Source organism: Rhinatrema bivittatum, chromosome 15 (genome assembly GCF_901001135.1).
Source record: "Rhinatrema bivittatum chromosome 15, aRhiBiv1.1, whole genome shotgun sequence".
Classification (NCBI taxonomy): domain Eukaryota; kingdom Metazoa; phylum Chordata; class Amphibia; order Gymnophiona; family Rhinatrematidae; genus Rhinatrema; species Rhinatrema bivittatum.
Window position 1 is genome coordinate 8297169 of NC_042629.1, and position 21669 is coordinate 8318837.

At 43.9% G+C, this 21669-nt stretch overlaps 1 protein-coding gene across 5 annotated transcripts in view; it reads right to left on the reverse strand.

Moving 5' to 3' along the window:
- The window catches only part of NCAM2 (neural cell adhesion molecule 2), a 373071-nt gene that overhangs the window by 78582 nt on the left and 272820 nt on the right, over window positions 1–21669 (reverse strand). For all 5 annotated transcript variants that reach the window (XM_029578509.1, XM_029578508.1, XM_029578510.1 and 2 more), the window contains one exon: window positions 5393–5512. In XM_029578509.1, the coding sequence (XP_029434369.1) occupies window positions 5393–5512 (120 nt within the window). The remainder of the gene's footprint in view (window positions 1–5392; window positions 5513–21669) is intronic.

The following is a 21669-nucleotide window of genomic DNA, read 5'->3' on the forward strand; positions in this document are numbered from 1 at the left end:
TATGGCATGTTGATAAAGGGAATGGAACAGCTCCACCATGATGAGAGGCTACACTAGTGGGGCTCTCCAGCCTGGAGAAGAGAGGGGACATGATAGAGGTTTAAAAGATCATGAGTGGGATGGAATGGGTAAAAAGGGAATGGTTATTTACCATTTCAATTATGGCTAGGACACATCATGAAACTAAGAGGCAGCAAATGTAAAGCAAATTGGAGAGAACACTTTTTTCACTCAGAGTACAATCAAACTGTGAAATTAGTTGCTGGAAGATGTGATCAAGGCATCTAGCATAGCAAGGTTTAAAAGGGGTTTGGACCAATTTCTGGAGAAAAAGTCCATAAACCATTATCATCCAGGTAGACTTGGGAAAACCACCACTTATCCATAGGAGTGAGCAACAAGAAATGGATCTGCTCTTTGGGGTCTGCTGAATTCTTCCTGGAGATCCAGATGGGCCACTGTCAGAGACAGGATGCTGGGCAGGATGAACTTTTGTTCTGATCCAGCTTGGCGCCTCTTATATTCTTATATGTCTGCTCTAGTTGACCACACTATGACCCCCCCCCCCCTTATATTATGAACATTTTTTCTATAAAAGATTTTTGAATATTTTTTCTCCCTTTTAAGTTGTTGAATCATTACAAGTATTGAGTTCATTGAGTAATTTTAAAGGCCATATTTTATCCAGGGAAATGTCATTTTATAAAATTGACTGCCTGATTTCTGGGTAATAAGACCTCTATGTGCACATTTTTACCCTCATTCCTGGAGGTGGAGTTTCTAGCGGAGTTTTCACTTACGCACATACATTTTTTATTTCAAAAGTACCTGTGCCAAATTAGCAGATGTAATTGAATGTGGGTAGATTTGCGGAAGTAATTTTTAAAGCAAACAAATGCATAAGTTTGTTTTAAAAACTGTTAGAACTTATCAGGTGAATTTTGAAAGCCTGGTGCACACCAAAACCGATAGATACGTGTACAAGTCGAGCCGGAACACCCAAAGTGGATTTTAAAAGCCTCCCGTGTACACACAAATCTCACGCTATGCGGTCAAATGAAAAGTTCCAAAAAAGAGGCGGGGTTTGGGCAAGATCCGGGCGAGGCACGAACATTCCTGGATTTCACATAGAAAGTTGTGCGTAAATACTTGTGCCTGAGTCCCCTGCCGTGTAATTTTACTTCTGCTGTGAGTGACACGTAAGTAATAAAATAAAGAGAAATAGGCAGATTGGTGGGGATAACAGCAGAAAAGAGAGGCTATTAAACTAGTGGGGTTTGGAAGTCCTATTTCTTACCTGGGTGAAGAGGGAAAGAACTGAGCAAACTGGGATTGGGGTCAGCGCGTGGGTCTTTGAAACTTTCCCCACTTACAGTGCAGAAGAGTCATTTGCCCTCATAGGTGCATGCCCATTTACAATTGCACACACATGCGTGTGCGGCCGGTCAGGCTTTTTTATGTGGGCATAAACACACGTATGTTATATAGTGGATGCGTCCCTGGGCTTGGGCCGACAAACTTACGCACATATGTGCCCGCGCACCTGCTGAAAAGTTCCCGACCCTGTGTTTAACAGTCCACACGTGTAATGAGCTGCTGCAAAATGCCTGCCCTCCGTGTGGCTTCCCTGTTTTCCAGCAAGAAGTTATTCCATTTCAGAATTCCCTGGTGACGTAGTCGTGTGATCAGAAATCATGCTGGGTCCGAATCTGAGAATAATATTTTCCAATCTGTGCATGCAGTAAGGTCTGTTGTGTTTAGAAACAAGCAGATCCTGCCTGTCGTTCCCTTAGCACTGACTGACTTTTGTAATGAAATAGTTTCTCCTCAAATGCCTGTTTCAGTTATTCAGGATGATTTGTTTTATGCTTAGAGGTTGTGATACAGGCATTACTTTTAGCCTTCATAATGGAATAATAATTTGATGCATTGGTTTCTTTATAACGTGCTGCTTTATTAATCAGTATTGAAAGTAATGGGATAAATCAAATCATTAACCTACAAATAAGGGGAGTGGATTGATTACATGGTCTTGGACAAAGATAAAAGGACTTATGCCCTTAGGCTGCCAGATAAATTCTGATCCAAGCTGCTAGTGCCAAGCACCATATGGTGGCCTGCATAAAATGAGCATGTCATTTCAGACCAGGCAGAAACTGTATTCTTAGAGACCATTTCACTCAAAAAACTAGCATGCATTGAAAGTCACTCGTGCTTTTGCAGAGACGTCACATATTGAATCTGTGTGTCACCCTATCCAGGTTATCCTCACAGGCAGGGCTGCCCCCGTTGGCAGAGCAGCGTGAGTAGATTATGCTTCGCGGGCTCCTGTTATAAGAGTCCCAAACACTACTGTTAACACAATAAAAATATAAAATACAAGGACTTGGGGAAGTGTAGCAGATACCCTTTGTATACTACTTTTAATGATCAATTAAGCCTAACAATAGTAAAATATATGGTAGTAATTAAACTTTCTCTCTCAAAGACCAAAGTAAGGATAAAAAAAGATACAAAAATCTGCTCATTTGCTGAAAAGAGATTATAAACAGAATACATTGTTTTTTGTCCCAGTCATAAAATTATACACTTAGCCTTCCAGTAATTGGAATCATTCTGAAAGCCTCTACAGACCCAAATTAAAATTGGCCAATTGCAGTTAACAAGCATTCACAAACTGTTCATGAAAAAAAGTCAGAACATTTTAATTTGAACCGGATGCCAAAATTTAACAAAAAAAAGAGAATGACAGAGTGTACTTATATCCATATTTTAAAATAATATGTTCTAGTAAAAAAATATTATTGGCAGTAATAAAGTGTTTCATAATTCCAGGATGATGTACATGATATTGGTATAATATAAAATGCAATATTAATCAAAGTACATATACAGCAACAAAGAATTTTCCACAACTCGGTGTTAAGCCCGTCGTTTGCAGACGGCTGCGACTACCCAGGCTCACCTCCTTCTTTGCCGCACTGTCGATCCTGGGAAGAATGGCGGCCTCTGCTAACCATTGCCGACCTGCCTAGTGTCCCTGGGATGGCGTGGGCACTCCCGACCGCCATCTTGTTTACGGAATCACTTAGTTGTGCGCATGTGCAATGGCTTTCTTTGTACACGTCATGGCGAGAACCTCGGGGGCGTCCCCTTTGGATGACGTCAATCCGCGGCTGTACTTAAACCGACTGGCCCTTTGATTCAATGAGTTAGCAAGGAGTTCTCTCGTTGCTGAATCTGTTTCTTGCTTAGACTTCTGGTTCCAATTCCTTCTTGGCACTCGAACACTTTGGGTACCCGCTCCTTGGGGGCCCTTCTGTGTTCCCGGCTATCTGCTCCTCGGAGGGTCTTCCTGCCTTGGACCTCTGACTGTTCCGCTTCTCGGGACACTCTTCTGGAACTACCTCTTGTGAGTATTCTACTACGGACTTAACATTCTCTACTTCACTGAAGATTCTCTGTGGTGTACCCCGTGTCCCGGGCCACTACCGCACTTTAATCAGTAGGAGTCGCTCCAGTATACCTGCACTGCAGGCTACTAACACATCTTCCTCAGGATCCTCTCCAAGTCCCTGCACCTCAGATGTCAGCGTCATCAACACCTCTGATTGGACATCCTCGGCGTACCCCGCTCTGTGGGCCACTACCAGATCTCGAAATCTGAGGTATATTCCTCTGCTCAGAACTGTACTTTATTGCCTCTCCTGCTTTGCGGGTTCAGTTTCTTTCCTGTATAATAAAGTTTTCATCCATAATTGTGTCCTGCATCTCTGAGACCACGCCTGCCAACGGTAAGGCCCACAAGGCTCCTCCCTGTGGGTGGAGACACCTCTTACCTCGGCCCAGGGTTCACATTCTTACAAAAACATAACACTCGGGCTTGTATTTTTAAGTCAATTGAATAGGCCTAGTAAATAAATGTAAACTTCTTAGCTACAAGAATTATAATAAATGTTGTAACTACCATTTATTAAGGATGTGAAGCAGCAACTTTTTTATTTTGGTTCATTTAATTGTTTTAAAGGTTGGTCACTATTTTTATTTGTTAAGTTTTTTCATAAAGATACCGAATTATTCAGTGTTCTCTTCTTCATGTACAATATTAGAGTAGCTTAGTTTTTAGAGCAGGGGCTGGGAAGCAGGGATGCCAGGATTCCAATCCCACTGAGTTTTTTAAATATATCTCGGGTCAATAGAGCATATTCTTAAATTAATCTTATCACAATTACAGAAAGCAGAGAAACATTCAGGGAAAATCTGTTCTCAGATCTTGAGCCTAATTAATGTCAAGTTTATTTAGTTACATTGGATTGCATGCTCATCCTTTCAGCCCTGAGCGAGTTCCAATTCACATATTCATCAAAAGGGCAAGCCATAACACAAAGAACTACAATTAAAACTGTAACAACTATTACAAATTTCTCCCACCCCAACCTCTTCCATCAGGTCAGTTTCTACCCTTTCATCTGTCCTCCTCTCATCCCTAATTAGTGGAGACTAAGATAAAAATATAAAAAATAGTTTGGAATTCTCTCTTGTTCGAAATCTTTCAAGGTTATGCTTAAGACTTTCCTTTTTCGGCTGGCCTTTTTGTAAAGCGTTCTCAATCTGTCTGGACAGTTGTTTGATTTTCAGTTGATTTTTGTTGATTTTGTCATATTTGTGTTAGTGTTTTATTGATAATGGGTGTATATCTTGCACATCCCCTATAGCTAATTACACATAATCACAAAGCCTTCTTCAATATATTTATTGTCCTATGGTGGGTGGTCTCCATCAAATGACTTATGAGGAGAGGTTGAGGAACCTGAATATGTATACCCTGGAGGAGAGGAGGAGCAGGGGTGATATGATACAGACCTTCAGATATTTAAAGGTTTTAATGATCCGGGGTTGTCAACAAACCTTTTCCATTGGAAACAATTTAGTAGAACTGGGGGTCACGATTTGAAACTCCAGGGAAGAAGACTTAGAACCAGTGTCAGGAAATATTTCTTCACTGAGAGGGTGGTGGATGCCTGGAATGCCCTTCCGGAGGAAGTGATGAAGACTAAAACTGTGAAGGATTTCAAAGGGGCATGGGATAAACACTGTGGATCCCTAAAGGCTAGAGGACGGGAATAAATAAAAAAACTAAACCAGCACAGAGCAGCAGTCAATACCCTTAAGAGAAACAGGGGGGTAACCTGCACAGAGCAGGGGGATAACCTGCACTACCCATAAGAGAAACATGGTGCACGGAGTGGCAGTTACTACCTTGGGAAGCTTGCAGGGCAGACTAGATAGACTATTTTGGTCTTTTTCTACCGTCATTACTATGTTACTATGATGGAAGAAAAACAAGCATGAGCACAAGGAAGGGTATTTTGGAAATGAAATAATTACTTACGGACTGGTAGAGTCTGGAAGATCTCAGTTTTGCTAAACTCCCCCTGCCCTTTTCCATTCACTGCAGCCACTTTAATTTCATATGTTGTATTTGGTTCCAAATCACTCAGAAGAACAACAGCTGAAAGGAAAGATTCAAAAGGATTTCTTTACAAATTTAAAACAATGATATTAGCTACAAAATGGCATAAGTGATAACAAAAATACAATAATAATACTCCATATAGTCTATTAGCATCCATGGCCTTGATTTAATGACTTTTACTTATTCAATAAAAAAGACAGCTGGTCAACATCTGTGTCAAATTTATATGCAGTGAATCTTGGAATATCCTGAATATAATTGCCTTACTCAGATACTAAAGACCGAAGTGAGCATGCAGGGCAACTTACCTAAATCTTTGATAGTGTAGTTTAGTTTTGTCATCAGCCCAGGGGTTAATGTAAATCACATGGAAATATTAATAAGCTGCTTTGCATGTATTTGAATGTGACAGCTCATTTAAGTATTCCTCTTGTTAACCAAGGAATTTTTTCATTAACGTTAGCAGAAATATATTAACCATGATTTAGCATGATTTAGTGAAAAATGCTTTTAACACCTTTTAGTAAATAGGCCCCATTAAATCTCTACTAATCTGGATAAATAAATAAAATATCAGGGGAGGAGTCAAGATTCTGCCTAAGCTGTTATCTCTCCATTTGGCTCTGCCATTGTTGTTCTCTCAGTTTGAAAGTTTTTCATGCCTTCTAAACAGAAGGGTCAAGTTTGGGTCTTTCCTCCAGACCTTAGTCTCCACTTCAGGCAAATGGCTATCATGGAGTGGGTTTCCCCTAACCCTGAAGCTGTGCGGGTACGCACTCTCATTGCCGAGGCAGGAGCAGGAGATCCTTCTTCGGCTGGGGAAGAGGTGTCATTGAGCCTGCTGGATCATCATTTGCCCCCCCCCCCCAGAAAGCACAGTCACAGCAACGCTGACATCTCCATGCACCCAACGATGACCTCATCGAGAGCATTTCAGTTGTGGAAGTTGCCGGTGCTAGAGATCCTGCTGCAACTGGAGAAAGCCGTGAAGGAGACACCTAGGATATGGGAATATCGGAGCAAGCACTATACTGTTTTGAACTCTCTCCATGGGTGAAATGTCTCAATACTGAGCTGCTTGCTAGTGTTTCTGCGGCTTTTGGTGAGTCAGTTCAGGGTAAGAACGTTATCTCAAGAATTGGGGTCCCTTGCACAAGCTCAGCAGAGAACATTCAGAGAAAATTGGAGTTTTAGAAGTTGCTGTTTCCAAATTGGAGCCTGCGAATGGTACTATGATTGAAGAGCGTGAGGCCATATCCCATAGAGTGGAACAGTGCGAAAATTATTTGAGATTTCACAATTTGTGATTTACCGATTTCCCTAGAGTAATGGGTGAATCACCCCAAATGACTCTTAGGGCCTTGTTTTCTAAGGCTATCTCACGCTTGTGCTACCAGCGCAAGCGTGCAATAGCTGGAAAGCTTAGTGCAGGCCTGCGCTAGCTACATCAGGGCGGAGTCGGCCCCAGAAGAGGAGGAGTCGGGGCGTCAGGGGCCGACTCCGTGAAGACGGCGCCGACAGCGAAAAGGTAAGGAGACTTTCCGCTGCTTATTTTGCACCGAATAACTATACCTTTTATGGTGTAGTTATTCGGGGCAACGCCAGCAGCGATCGCATCGCAGCGGTGCGATCGCTGCAGGCTAGCGCAGGACCGCCCCCACTTCACCCCCTGCCCCCGTTAGCTCCGGGATTCACTAAGCCTTGCGGCATTAGTGAATCCAGGCCTTAGGAAGTTCTTTCTGGATATTTTATATCTCCCAGTCCAGTCTATACCTGTAATTAATAGAGTATATTTCCTTCCATTTAAGAAAATTCCTAGCCTGGGTAATGCCACTCAAACTTCCTTGGATTTGTCCAATTTAACTCAGTTTCTTGAATCCACCTCTAGTGAGATAATTGAGAGGGCTATGTTATTAGTTTCTTTTTTCAGTGAGCATGACATGTCTTTCATTATGAAAAGTCACTTTAAAAATATGTCAACACATTTTTTGGGACATCCGGTCAGGATTTATCCTAACCTGGCTAAGGTAATACAAGAAAGGTTTAGGGATTTTTGGCTTTACATTCAGAGGTTCAGGGTTTGAGGACTTCTTTTTTATTCAGATATCCCTGTAAGTGTGTCATAAAATTTGGAAAATATTCTTATATATTTTTTGTTCCAGATCAGCTTAAATCTTGTATTGATGGGAAGAAAATGGCTGTTTCTCCAGTGTCTCCTTGATATAAGTTTTGATTTTCCTATGTGAGAAATAGGGTTGGGTCATGCTAGTCTAATTTCCAATTAGTTTTTTTTAATTTATTCTTTGATTTTGTATCTCCTGTGTTTCTCTCCTCCCCTCTTTTATGGTTAGAACGTCAAAATCAAGCGGGCATTATATTCAATGGATTATGTTGTATGATATATTTTTTTTTTCCTTGTTAAACTGTCTAAGTTTCTGTCCAAAGCTTTGTTCTCTGTAATTTTGGCAAATTTAAAAATAAAAAGTTTAAAATAATATATTTAATCAACTATAGCTCAGACACATATGCTGCAGCAAGTTCTAACACCTAAAAATAACCATTACTGTCTACTGCCATAGAAAGTAAGTTACAGGAAAATATCACAATCCTGAACTAATATTTCACCTAAAACCAGGGATTGGACTATCAGGGCTTTGGGCAAGTCCTGGTGGGCCGGTAGGCCCAATCATGGTTGGTGTTGGTCGCAGCGGCCCCATGCCTGTGGAGGCACTATCCAACATCAGCCCATATCAGACTGAGTTGCTGGCCACCGCAGGAAACCAGGCTGGTGGGGTCAAAGACTGGAGCCACTGGCTGCCACTGGAGACCAGGCTGGTGGGGCTGAAGACTGGAGTCACTTGCTGCCACTAGAGATCAGGCTGGCGGAGCCAAATACTGGAGCTGCTCAGCTGGGGGCTGGTGCGTGTGTGTGTGTGTATATGTATTTGAGATTGTGGAGGTGCTTCTGTGTGTGTGTGTGTGTGTGTGTATGTATGTGAGAGAAGGAGGGAGCTTGTGTGTGTGTGTGTGATATGTATTTGTGACAGGGAGGGTGCTTGTGTGTATGGCGTGTATGTGAGGGGAAGGGTGCTTGTGTGAGTGGTGTGTATGTGAGAGGGGGAGGAGGCTTCTGTGATTGTGGTGTATATGTGAGAGAGGGAGAGTGCTTCTGTGTGTGTGTGTGTGGTATGTATGTGTGAGAGAGAGAGGGTGCTTCTGTGTGTGTTTTTGTGTTGTGTGTGAGCATGCTTCTGTTTGTCTGTGAGAGAGATATGGAGCATGTTTCTGGCTGGTAGGGGTGTGCATTCGTTTTCTATGTATTGGCAATCCACAACGTATATGTCCCTATTCGTTATATTCATGGGGAAGTGAAACATATTGCGACTCCCCACGAATATAACGTATCATCCATTTCATCTGTTGCACGGCGCACAGTGCGCGATTTTCTTCACCACCATTTGCAATCGGAGGACGCCATTTGGGTGTATCCAGAGCCAAAAACCAGCCCTTTCCTGTGAGTCATCAGTGACCTCACAGCCCTGTCAGAGTGGTTCGGACAATACGGCATGGATACTGGAATGCAGCGAATCAGAAGCAAACAGTGAAATGCACTGAATGCAGCCAGTTGCGCTGTCATTCAGTGCTCAGTGACGATTTTCCTGATGACCCAGCACTATATATACTTAAGCATGGGGCGTGCCACGCACTTTGCACGTGTGGTGTGGGGAGGTGGTCTCTGTGGAAGGAGGCTGCACTCAGAGCTAGCTAGGCTAGTTAGTAAAGAGAAAAAAAGATATTTATTCTTTATTTGGCTGCAGTGCCTGTGCCAGCTAGCCTTTGTTTTTTAAGCAGTTTGTTTAGGTGATCTGAGACGGTCTCTCTGTGCCAGGGAGAGAAGCTGCTAGCAGTGCCATTTTGTTTAATTCACCCTCTGGACTATGCTGCAAGCAAGCACCATTTTGGTGTTGTGCCTGGGAGAGATATATTCCATTTTTAGCTAGTTTGCTAGAATTTCCATTGGAAAATATATTTCATCGATTTTCCTGCTGTGCCAACAATTCCAGCTTTTTTAAACTGATTTTGTATAATTCAACTCAGTCTCTGTGCACTGGGCTTCAGTGGACTGGCAGTTTAGCAGACTGAACATTATTATTGGGACATTCTGTGCAGTGAAATCCCCGGTCTGCCTCTTTTGTGCTTACACGCAAGCTGTGTGTGTGTGTGTGCACACCACACACGTTACATTAGTGCATAGCAAGGCACTGTGACAGTGGGCAGCCAGTAGGCACTAGGCAGTGACATTAAATCCATAATGTCAGGGAAAGCTAGATGTGGTTGTGATTGGGACTGGCAGAGGAGGCACTTCAAAAGCCACTATTGCCAGTCCCCCATTAAAGTTAAAAGTGACCTGTTGCAATCTAAACTCTTTGGAGGGGCAGGCAGTTCCATCTGGAAAAAAATGAAATCTGACCATAATGCATCGCCATCGCTGCCACCTGTTTCTGACGAAGTTTTGGAGGTGAGGGAAGGGGAGGCTGAGTCATGCCAGACAAAATGTTGACACCCAAAAGCAGCAGGGGGTCTGAAGTCTTGACTTAGCATTGACAATGTAGCACAGTCACTGTTTGCTTCTGATTCAGATGAAGAATCATCTTGTGTGGGATTCTCATCAGAAACGGAAGAAGTAATAGCTGACGAAGCTTTAGGAGGATCAGTTAGTCCTGTCTTAGCCTCCACTTCAGTGCAGCAGGGGAGAGATGAAACTGATGAGGAGGAGGAAGAGCAGTCAGCGCAGGCACAGAGGGTGACTGAGGCCCCTGGCATTGCTTCTCAGGGTGCACCCCCCAAGGCTTTAGAGAAGGGAGGATCACGAAAGACATCTGCGATCTGGAGCCACTTTAAAGTGACGGATGACCCGCGTTTTGCTCAGTGTAATTACTGTGGCAGGGCTATTAGCAGAAGCAAGCAAATGGGATATCTCTTTAATTTTGGCATGATGCATCATATGAAGAGGCAACACCCAACAACAATACTGCCATCTGGGGATGGTGGCAGTACCAGTCAGGGGACCCCTTCCAAGCAGCGTAAAGTGATTCACAAGCAGCAGAGTCAGTCCACGCCCTCATCACCTTCTAGCAGTCAGGTGGCAGGCCAGCAACCCCCTGACATGTGGCATAAGCGACAACCCACCATGGAGGAAATGGGGTGGAGTGCAGTAATGCTATCCCGGGGTAGGAGGCAGGAAGCCTCAAACGTTGCAACCAGGAGCATTGGGGAAATGCCCTTGATGACCAGCCCTTGCAGTTAGTGGAGAATGTGGGTTTCAAGCGTTTTCTGAAGGTCGTAGTTCCAAATTACAAAGTCCCCTCCAGAACCACATTTAGCAGAAAGGTCATCCCCAGCCTGTACAAGCAGTGTCGCAGTTGCTGGCAAGCGCTGCTAACTAAGTCAGAGGGGAGAGTGCATTTCACCTGCAATATCTGGACCGCCATGAATGCTGCACACTCTTACCTCTCCCTGACAGCACACTGGTGGGACCTGGCTGAGGCAGGGGCAGCCAGCAGCTCTATTACGGAACAAGTATCAGGGTGGAAGTGGGCTTTACTGCACACCCACCTGACGGACCAGGCCCATACCGCAGCCAATATTCTAGCATGCTGGAGGGCTGGCAACTACACCAGCAAGACAGGAATCCTCAGGCAGGGTTCTTTGTCACAGACAATGCTGCAAACATGGTTAAGGCAATAAACGACGGGCACTTTAAGAACATCCGATGTTTTGCACACACTCTGCACCTGGTAGTGAAGTCAGCTCTGGGGTTGGATTCCAATGACAAAGAGAATGAATACCTGAATAGGTTAATACAGAAGTGCAGGAACATAGCAGCGCACTTCCACAGAAGTGTTAAGGCGGGGCAGGTTTTCCGACCAAAGCAGACTGATTTGGGGATGCCTCACAAGCATTTCATTCAAGACATTGCCACCCGGTGGAATTCCACCTTTATGATGCTCGAGAGGTTAGTGGAGCTGCAGACACCCCTTCATGAACTTTCTGGTACAATGGACATAGGTGTGCAGAATCCCCTAGGGCATCATGATTGGTTAATCATGAGTCAGCTGGTAAATGTTCTGTAGCCCTTCAAGGATATCATGGAGGAGCTGAGTTCCAGAAGGGCCACCTTGGCTGACATCATCCCTATAGTTAATTTCCTGGATGAACATTTGGAGGCCTTTAAACAGGAAGAGGGAATGACAGTTGAGGTGCTGCATTGTCTGGACGTTTTGCAGCAGCAGGTGGAAGAGAGATTAAGGCCTTTAACAAAACAGAACACATACATGCTTGCCACAGTCTGTGATCCCCGTGTGAAAGGGAAACTCGCCCTACAGTACGATTGTCTATAATTGGTGAAGGACCTGCTGTTAGCAAAAGTCCATGGAGCGCCTTAGGCAGAGACAGATTAGGCGTGAAGCAGAGGTGGAAACAGCGGGCACTTCAGAGAGTTGTGCTGCTAGCCCAAGCAGGAGCAGCACTCTGTCAGCGACAGAGTGCTGCTCCTGCACTTCAGAATGCCAAAGGCATGTTGCCCATAAAGATTCATCTGTTGTGCAATGGGCGAGAGAGAAAGCAGCTGGCATGAGTGACTCTCAGCCCACCCAAATAAAGGAGGCACCAGCACAGTTGTCAGTGACACGGTATCTCTCAGAGCCGACAGAGAACATGCAGACAGATCTGCTGGCATATTGGGCACCCAAGTCCACTGTCTGGCCACACCTAGCCAAAGTGGCTCAGCGATATCTGTCATGTCCACCAACCAGTGTGCCCAGTGATCGTGTCTTTTCAATATCATGAGCCCTCACTGCTCAAAGCTGGCACCAGAGTTGATGGAAATGCTAGTGTTTTTGAAAGTAAACCTGCCTTTGCTTGGGTTTCAAATTTTCCCTGTGAATAGCAAGATGAATAAAAGCAATTGAAAGCCTTGCAGCAGCTCCAACTGCCTCCTATACTCCAGACAATATAAGCACTGCAGCACATGCACCTGATCTGAAACACTGTGCCTGTCCGTCCACTGTCCAGGCTGTATGTCCCTACAAGGGCCTGACCTCAAACGCTTTGCCTAACAGTCCACTGTCCAAGCCGTACATCCGTACAAGGGTCTCACCTCAAACGCTGTGCCTGTCTGTCCTCTGTCCAGGCCATACGTCCCTATGAGGACCTGACCTCTAACGCTGTGCCTGGTGTTGCAGCCAGCTCTTAGTACCTGTTGACTCATGTTGAACCGCTGTTCACATGGCACCCTGCTCCAGGTCGCCACGCTTTGAAGGCTCGTGCTCCACTCTAGGGGCCAACCCATTCCAAGGAAGCCCTTTCCTGCTCAAGGAAAGGGAACTCTCCCCAGTGTTGCAGCCTATCTCTTAGCACCGGTTGACCCATGTTGAACCGCTGTTCACATGGCACCCTGCTCGGTCGCCACATTTGAAGGCTCGTGCTCCACTCTAGGGGCCAACCCATTGCAAGGAAGCCCTTTCCTTCTCAAAGAAAGGGAACTCTCCCTGGTGTTGCAGCCTATCTCTTAGCAACGGTTGACCCATGTTGAACTGCTATTGACATGGCACCCTCCTCCACGTTGCCACGCTTTGAAGGCTCATGCTCCACTCTAGGGGCCAACCCATTCTGGGGAGCCCTTCCTGGCTCAAAGGAAAGGAAACTCTCCCCAGGTGTAGCCAGTCTGTATCTGCCCTCTGACCCATGTTGAACAGCTATTTACATGCACCATCCTCTGTCTCGGCCTTGAAAACTCTCGTTTGTATATCAGCTACGTCTACCAGATTTTAAAAGACCAGCGAGAGCTCACTAGACGCCAACGGAAACACCCCACTCTAGGGGCGAACCCATTCTAGGGAGCCCTTTCTTGTAGAAACGAAAGGGAACTCTCCCCGGGTGTAGCCAGCCTGTATCTACCCTCTGTCTCTGTGCCTTGCTGCCATACACCAGAAAACTCACTCAACTCCTTGTGGTGTTCTGGCCACTATCATGGTTTCTCAGTGTGTTGGTGCTAGTCTTTCTGCTTGCTATGTTCCCCCTTCATTGTGCTGTAGGATCTTGATGCCACTTGTCTTGCCACTTTGCCTGTCGTGCTGCCTTCGAGGGTTCATGCATCTGTTATCGGTGCTCTCTTTTGAAGCTGTGGTGTGTTTTTGACACTCTTGCTGCTGCTTTGCACCTCTGTTAAAGCACTCTTGCCACTCTTGCCACTTCTGGTATCCCTTTCCCCCTTTAAAGTACCTTAGGCTATTCATGCCACTTTGGTGCCACTGCCACAGTCTAAGTACCTTGGAGCTGTTTTCTTGTTCTGATGATTGCTCCCCAGAAGTTTCATCAAAATTGATAAGAAAACCCCAATTCTGCTGCCAAAAATAGGCTGCAAATACTTCCCTATTGACTTTAATGGGAACCGGAAAACGAATGCACATATCAAAGTATCGGGGGCACCATTGGACAAATGCAACGAATTTGCCCGCCGACGAATACGAATGCCGAATCGGACGAATCCGTGCCCTCTGCACATCCCTACTGGCTGGCTGTGGCTGTGAGCAAGGGAGTATGCTACTGTCTTTGTATGTATGTGAGAAAAAAAGATTGCTTCTGTCAGGATGTATGTGGATGAGAGGGAGAGAGGAGAAAGTTTGTGCATCCTCTCTCTCTTGATAATGTGTGACAATCAAAAGATGACTGGAAACTGAACATTCTCAGGGACGGCAAGCACAAGATTTTATTATCCTTATTGTTTTAAATTATAGGATGTTATTTGATGTGTCTTCCAAATATTTCAAAACAGTAAAATGGAAAAAACATTTTCAAAAGCATTTACCTGCTTAAAAATGGGTTTTAAATGTATAAATGCACTTTACTCATGTAAGTGGTGTTTTGAAAATTGCTACAAAATATGCCATTGAATTGTTCTTAGGATCTGTGTGCGTAAGTGCACTTTGGGGTAGATTTTCAAACCTGTGCGCGGGCTACCTGGTGCGCACACATGTACGCCCGATTTTATAACATGTGCGCATGTTATAAAATCGGAGGTCGGCACGTGCAAGGCCGTGCCCGATTGTGCACCTTGAGCATGCCGAGCCCGCAACAAGCCCACACTGCCTTCTCCTGTTCCCTACCCCCCCACCCCACCTTCACTTCCCTTCCCCTACCTCCCCTGCCCTTTCCTCCTACCTTTTTCATTTTCTTTTTCTTGTTTTAAAACTTACATCAGCCCTGGGGCTGAAGTAAGTCGAGCGCGCTGGCCAACTCCCGGCACGTGATCCCTGGCACAGCGGACGTGAGGAGGCCTCTGGCCATGCCCCAGCCCCACCCCCTCCCCGCCCCTCTTTGCAAGCCCCAGGACTTACACGTGTCCCGGGAGCTTTACGCGCATCGCTGGGCCTTTTGAAAATAGGCTGGTGTGCGCATAACCCTTTGAAAATCCGGCCCTTTATGTGCTTAAGTGACTTTTGAAAATTGCTACAATAATATGTTACATTTACATGCATAATTCCTTTGAATTTTTAATTATTGGAGCTTCTATTTGTCAGCCATTTTGAAATATTTGTTCATTATTTTAGGGTGGGCCGGATTTTTAAAGGGTAATGCGCGTAAATCCAGTCATAAGCATGCCGGGCCTATTTTCAAAAGGCCTGGCGATGCGCGTAAAACCCTGAGACACATGTTAGTCCCGGGGCTTGCAAAAAGGGGCAGGGAGGGGGCATGGCCAGAGGACTCTGCATGTCCGCTGTGCCAGGGATCGCGTGCTGGCAGTCGCCTGGGAGGGAACGGGGGAAGGCAGCGTGGCTCAGCGCAGGCTTGGCTCATGAAAAGTGCACAACTGTACACCCCTTTGCACACTCCGACCCCTGATTTTATAACATGCGCATGCCTACGCACGCATGTTATAAAATCGGGCGTACATGTGTGCGCACCGGGTAGCATGCACATGTACGCCTGTGTGCAGGTTTGAAAATCTACACCTATGGTTTTACTATTGTATTTTATATTTCTTAATTTTATTGTTTGATGTTTTATGAGGAATGGTAATGTTTTTGTTTTTCATATACAGTGTCTGGCTTGTTGCGGTTTTCTGCTCAGTTTTTGTTTGTACATTGGTTTATATTTTTTGGTGACTAGAATAAATAATTTTTTTAAATTAATTTTTATTAGTTATTTTATGTGTCTGCTGTTTTGAAATATTTTATTGATGGTTGGGAAATATTTTAAACATTTCCCAATGCATTTTTATTTATTGGATGTTCTATTTATCAGCTCTTTTGAAATATTAATTCATTTGTTTAGTATCATTTACTAATATATTTTATATTTCTTGATTATATTGTTTGATTTTTTTTATGTGGAATAGTTACTGTTTATCCATTGTTGCACTGCATACAGAATCTGGTGTGTTTCAGTTTCCAGTTCAGTTTTTGTCTGCACATTTCTGTTTATACTTTATGGTGTCTTTATTGTTTATTTGATGAGGGCCTGAATCAGACCAAAGTGAGATAAGCATATGAGTGAGTCAGTTATCCCATGGGCTGGTTTTGAAAAAACAGACTGATATTTTCCTGTAATCTGCCCCTGCCTAAAACACTAAAATGTTCTGCTCCCTGAAAGCTTCTGTTTTGCTGTCTTTAAACACCATGCTTTGGCTTACAGCAAAGAGATTACACAAGTATGCAAAAATGGTTTCAAATGGATTTAAAATATTTCCAGTGGACTGATAATCCAGATTTTCATCCAGTGTTTATTTTACTGCAAATGTCTCTTCAAGGAAGGGCTAAGGATTTCTATGATGAAAGAGAAAATCATTATCTTTTAGGCAAGCAAAAATCAATTCCCATGAATACCTGAGAAGTGGCAATCACTACCTGACAATAATACGGATGATCACTTGCAAGAACATGTTTGAAGAACAGATTTCTATATCATGTGAGGAAACAGAATCATCCCTGGAATTACTGCCACACTCCTATAATTAAAGGTGTCATAGGAGGCTCTATCTGCGTATAACTTGCTTATACTCTAAATTAAGTCTGTACTAAAACACATAAAGGTAAATTTTAAGAGTCCGCCGTGCCTATCAGTTAGTAAATGTAATGTATGAATATGATTTTAAACACTGGCCGAATATGTGCGTACTTGCCGCTGGTGCACAAATGAAAAGTTGTTACAAAAGGGTGGGCTGTGGGCGTGGTCTGGGCGGGGCATGGGTGTTCTGGGATTGTAACCTAAATTTGCACATAAATACTTATACGCACTGGCACGCATCGGTGTCCCCGTCATAAAACTTTACTTCTGCCATGGATACCATACAACTTATAAAACAAAGAAAATCTAGGCAGCTCAGTGGGGTTTCAAAGATCGGGGCCAACAGGGGAGAATGGAGGCTATTAAACTAGGGGGGGTTGGAAGTCCTCTCTCTTAACTGGGTGAACTGGGAATGAACGGTGAAAACGGGCAATGGAGTAGGTGTGCGTGTCTTTTAAAATCCCCCCATTTATGTGGTAGAAGCAGGATATGCATGCACACGTGCACATGATCAGGCTATTTATAACATGTGCATATACATGCGTATGTTAATCAATAGCCATGTCCCTGGGCGTGGACTGATGAATCTGTGCACATTGCCCATGTGCCAGTTTAAAATTTACCATCATTGTTCCTGACTGTGAAAATAATTATTTATTTATTGTAGAGAAAATGTGCAAAGCATTAAAATCCAAATTATTCCTTTTTCTATATGTCAAATTGTTACAGTTTTCCCAAAGAAACCTTTTCTAGAAGTCATCGTTCCACAGTCCTTCTGTGAGATTGAATAGAGAATGAAAGCAAAGCATTTAAGGCCTGATTTGCTAGAGCTTTTTTTCCCATAGGCAAAGAATGGGGGGTGGGAGTAATCAGGCTCTTACTATACAATATAGAAAAGCAGCTCAACCCTGGGAGTGCTATGAATGCTAGCAGTACTAGTAATAAAGGTATTTAAGAATTACATGGCCACTGAGTTTACTGTACAGTTTTTACAAAAGGGCCTGGCAGGGAACCAGATAATCATAGACCTAATAAAGGTTTATTTTCAGACATATACAAGGCTTTAATGTTTACAATTAAAGATAAATTAATGAGAAATCTATACAAAGAGCTCTGGGCCTGCAGCCATGTTGAATGCCTCTCGATAAAAATCTCAAATGGACTTGCCATTTTGAAAGGTTGTGATATTTTCAACATATACATTGAAATAGTACAAACAAATGTATTCTGTATAAAATGTTAATAAAATGTTTTTTCAATGGGTGTGTAAAATGTGAGCTTATACAAAGCATTCAGAGTAGTTAAATCACAAGCAGATTGTGTTACATTATAGGAGGATCTTGCAAGACTGGAAGATTGGGCATCCAAATGGCAGATGAAATTTAATGTGGACAAGTGCAAGGTGTTGCATATAGGGAAAAATAACCCTTGCTGTAGTTACACGATGTTAGGTTCCATATTAGGAGCTACCACCCAGGAAAAAGATCTAGGCATCGTAGTGGATAATACTTTAAAATCGTCGGCTCAGTGTGCTGCAGCAGTCAAAAAAGCAAATAGAATGTTAAGAATTATTAGGAAGGGAATGGTTAATAAAACGGAAAATGTCATAACGCCTCTATATCGCTCCATGGTGAGACCGCACCTGGAATACTGTGTACAATTCTGGTCGCTGCATCTCAAAAAAGATAAGGTTGTGATAGAGAAGGTACAGAGAAGGGCAACCAAAATGATAAAGGGGATGGAACAGCTCCCCTATGAGGAAAGGCTGAAGAGGTTAGGGATGTTCAGCTTGGAGAAGAGACGGCTGAGGTGGGGTATGATAGAGGTCTTTAAGATCATGAGAGATCTTGAATGAGTAGATGTGACTCGGTTATTTACAGTTTCGAATAATAGAAGGACTAGGGGGCATTCCATGAAGTTAGGAAGTAGCACATTTAAGACTAATCAGAGAAATGTTTTTTTTCACTCAACGCACAATAAAGCTCTGGAATTTGTTGCCAGAGGATGTGGTTAGTGCAGTTAGTCCATTCATGGCTATTAATCAAGTTGACTTACGGAATAGCCACTGCTATTAATTGCATCAGTGGCATGGGATCTTCTTACTGTTTGGGTAATTGCCAGGTTCTTGTGGCCTGGTTTGGCCTCTGTTGGAAACAGGATGCTGGGCTGATGGACCCTTGGTCTGACCCAGCATGGCAATTTCTTATGTTCTTATGGAAATAAGTTAATAAAAAATATAAGGTGAGGCCTTTTTATTGGACTTGCGTGGTATATTTCTTGACTTGCTTTTGGGAGTTAACACTTGAAAGTTAGTTACAGGGAAGGTCATTTTCAAAAGCACTTCTGAGGGAAAAATGATTCTTTATTGGCAGAAATGGCCCTTTGGAGAATTGCAGGAGCTGCATGCACACTTTGACATGCATTCGGAGAGGTACTTCACGGGAAGAGGCTTACATGCATACTTTTTAATAGCAGGTGTTTTTTTTGTATGCTTAGTTTTGTCAGGATAATTTTCAAAGCAAACTTATCCTTGTAAATTTGCTTTGAAAATTGGTGTAACTTATGCATGTATTTGCTGACTGATGGCTAATTTACATGTGATGTTACAAAATTACTCCTGAAATGTATTGAGTCAAAAAAAAAATTGATGATAAATTTCAAAGAACTCCACATGGCCCCATCTATGTGCAGAGATCTACTACAGTATTTTATAACCTGCCTATATCTGGTACACATAGATGATAACTTTCAAACCTGCGTGTGGGCGCACATTGTTGCTTCTGAATCAGTGCATGCCAAGGGACTAGGCCATTTTACAACTTGTGCGCATATATGCACGTGTGTTATAAAATAGCCTGGCTGCATGCACATGTGTGCCAAATTTTAAGTTAGTGCACGCCTAGGCGCTCAAATCCTGCTTCTACCATGTAAGTCAGGGATTTTAAAAGGGGCATGCACCCATGCCATTGTCAGTTTACCAGTTTGTCCACCAGTTCACCCAGTTAACAATTAGGTCCTCCACCCCCTCCCCCCCGGTATAGAAATATAGAAACATAGAAATGATGGCAGAAGAAGATCAAATGGCCCATCCAGTCTGCCCAGCAAGCTTTCACACGTTTTTTTCCCCTCATACTTATCTGTTACTCTTGGCCCTTAGTAACCTTTTGGTTCTATTTCCCTTCCACCCCCGCCATTAATGTAGAGAGCAGTACTGGAACTGCATCTAAGTGAAGTATCTAGCTTAATTGGTTAGGGGCAGTAACCGCTGCAATAAGCAAGCTACTCCCACGCTTATTTGTTTACCCAGCCTGTGCAATTCAGTCCTTGTTGGTTGTTGTCTGAATATAAATCCACTTTTCTTCATTCCCCCTGCTGAAGCAGAGAGCTATGCTGGATATGCATTGAAAGTGAAGTATCAGGCTTAATTGATTCGGGTAGTAACTGCCGTAACATGCAAGCTACACCCATACTTATTAGTTTACCCAGACTACGTAATTCAGTCCTTGTTGCTGTTGTCTAAATATAAATAATCTTTTCTTCATTCCCCCCTGCCGTTGAAGTGCTTGCGAACTAAAACTCTTTGGAGCTGGGATTCTCAAGAATCAGAACCTCTGCTGAATCTAAGTGCAATTTTATTTTATTTACCTGTGCTTTAATGTAATAGAGCTTTCTATTTGCCAAAGTTTGTGCCTTGTTCTGTTAGTAAGGGGCAGATTTGATATTGAAACCTGAAAGTGAGCTGTTTTGTCCCAGGGGTCAATCTGGTCCTTTGGGCTGTGCTTAGCCAGGAGACAGGAAGCACCAAAGCTTCTTGTGTCCAGCAAAGTAAAAGTTTAACTTAGTAAGCCAATCAAGGTGAGAGTATCAATTAGGGATGTGAATCATTTTTGAACGATTAAAATTATCGTCAGATAATTTTAAAATCGTCCAAAATCGTTAGAGTGCACGATACAATACAAATGCCCACTATTTATCGTCAGGGGCATTTGTATTGTATCGTTAAATAGGGCACACCAAAAAAGCCCCTAAACCCACCCTGACCCTTTAAATCGACCCGACCCGACCCATTGCTATTTTTTTTTTTACGGAGGCCTGCACCGCAAAAAAAAAAAAAAAAAACCCATCTGACCCTTTAAATTGAACCCCTACTCCCGACTCGACCCATCGCTATTTTTTTTTTTTACGGAGGCCCGCGCCGCAAGAAAAAAAAAACCCATCCGCCCCCCCCCCTCCCGACCCCCCCAAAACCTTTTAAAGTTACCTGGTGGTCCAGGGGGGCCTCGGGGGGCCTCGGGGAGAGAGCCAGGGGGGCCTCGGGGAAAGATTTCCCAGGCATCAGCTGTTCTAAAAAAAAAAAAATGGCGCCGATGCCCCTTTGCCCTTACCATGTGACAGGGTATCCGTGCCATTGGCTGGCCCCTGTCACATGGTAGGAGCACTGGATGTCCGGCGGCATCTTTACTCATCAGCCCATATTATACTATGGGCTGATGGCCGGCGCCATGTTTAAAGATGGCGCCGGCCATCTTTACTCATCAGCCCATATTATACTATGGGCTGATGAGTAAAGATGGCCGGCCATCCAGTGCTCCTACCATGTGACAGGGGCCGGCCAATGGCACGGATACCCTGTCACATGGTAAGGGCAAAGGGGCATCGGCGCCATTTTTTTTTTTTTTAGAACAGGTGATGCCTGGGAAATCTTTCCCCGAGGCCCCCCTGGATCTCTCCTCTCCCCGAGGCCCCCCTGGATCTCTCCCCAAGGTCTCCTGAGGCCCCCCTGGACCACCAGGTAACTTTAAAAGGTTTTGGGGGGGTCGGGAGGGGGGGTCGATTTAAAGGGTCGGATGGGTTTTGTTTTTTTTTTTTGCGGCGTGGGCCTCCGTAAAAAAAAAAAATAGCGATGGGTCGGGTCGGGTCGAGTCGGGAGGGGGGGGGGTTCGATTTAAGGGGTCGGATGGGTTTTTTTTGTTTTTTTTTTGCGGCGCGGGCCTCCGTAAAAAAATCATTAGCGATGGGTCGGGTCGATTTAAGGGGTCGGATGGGTTTTTTTGTTTTTTTTGTGGCGCGGGCCTCCGTAAAAAAATAATTAGCGATGGGTCGGGTCGGGTCGGGAGGGGGGGGTC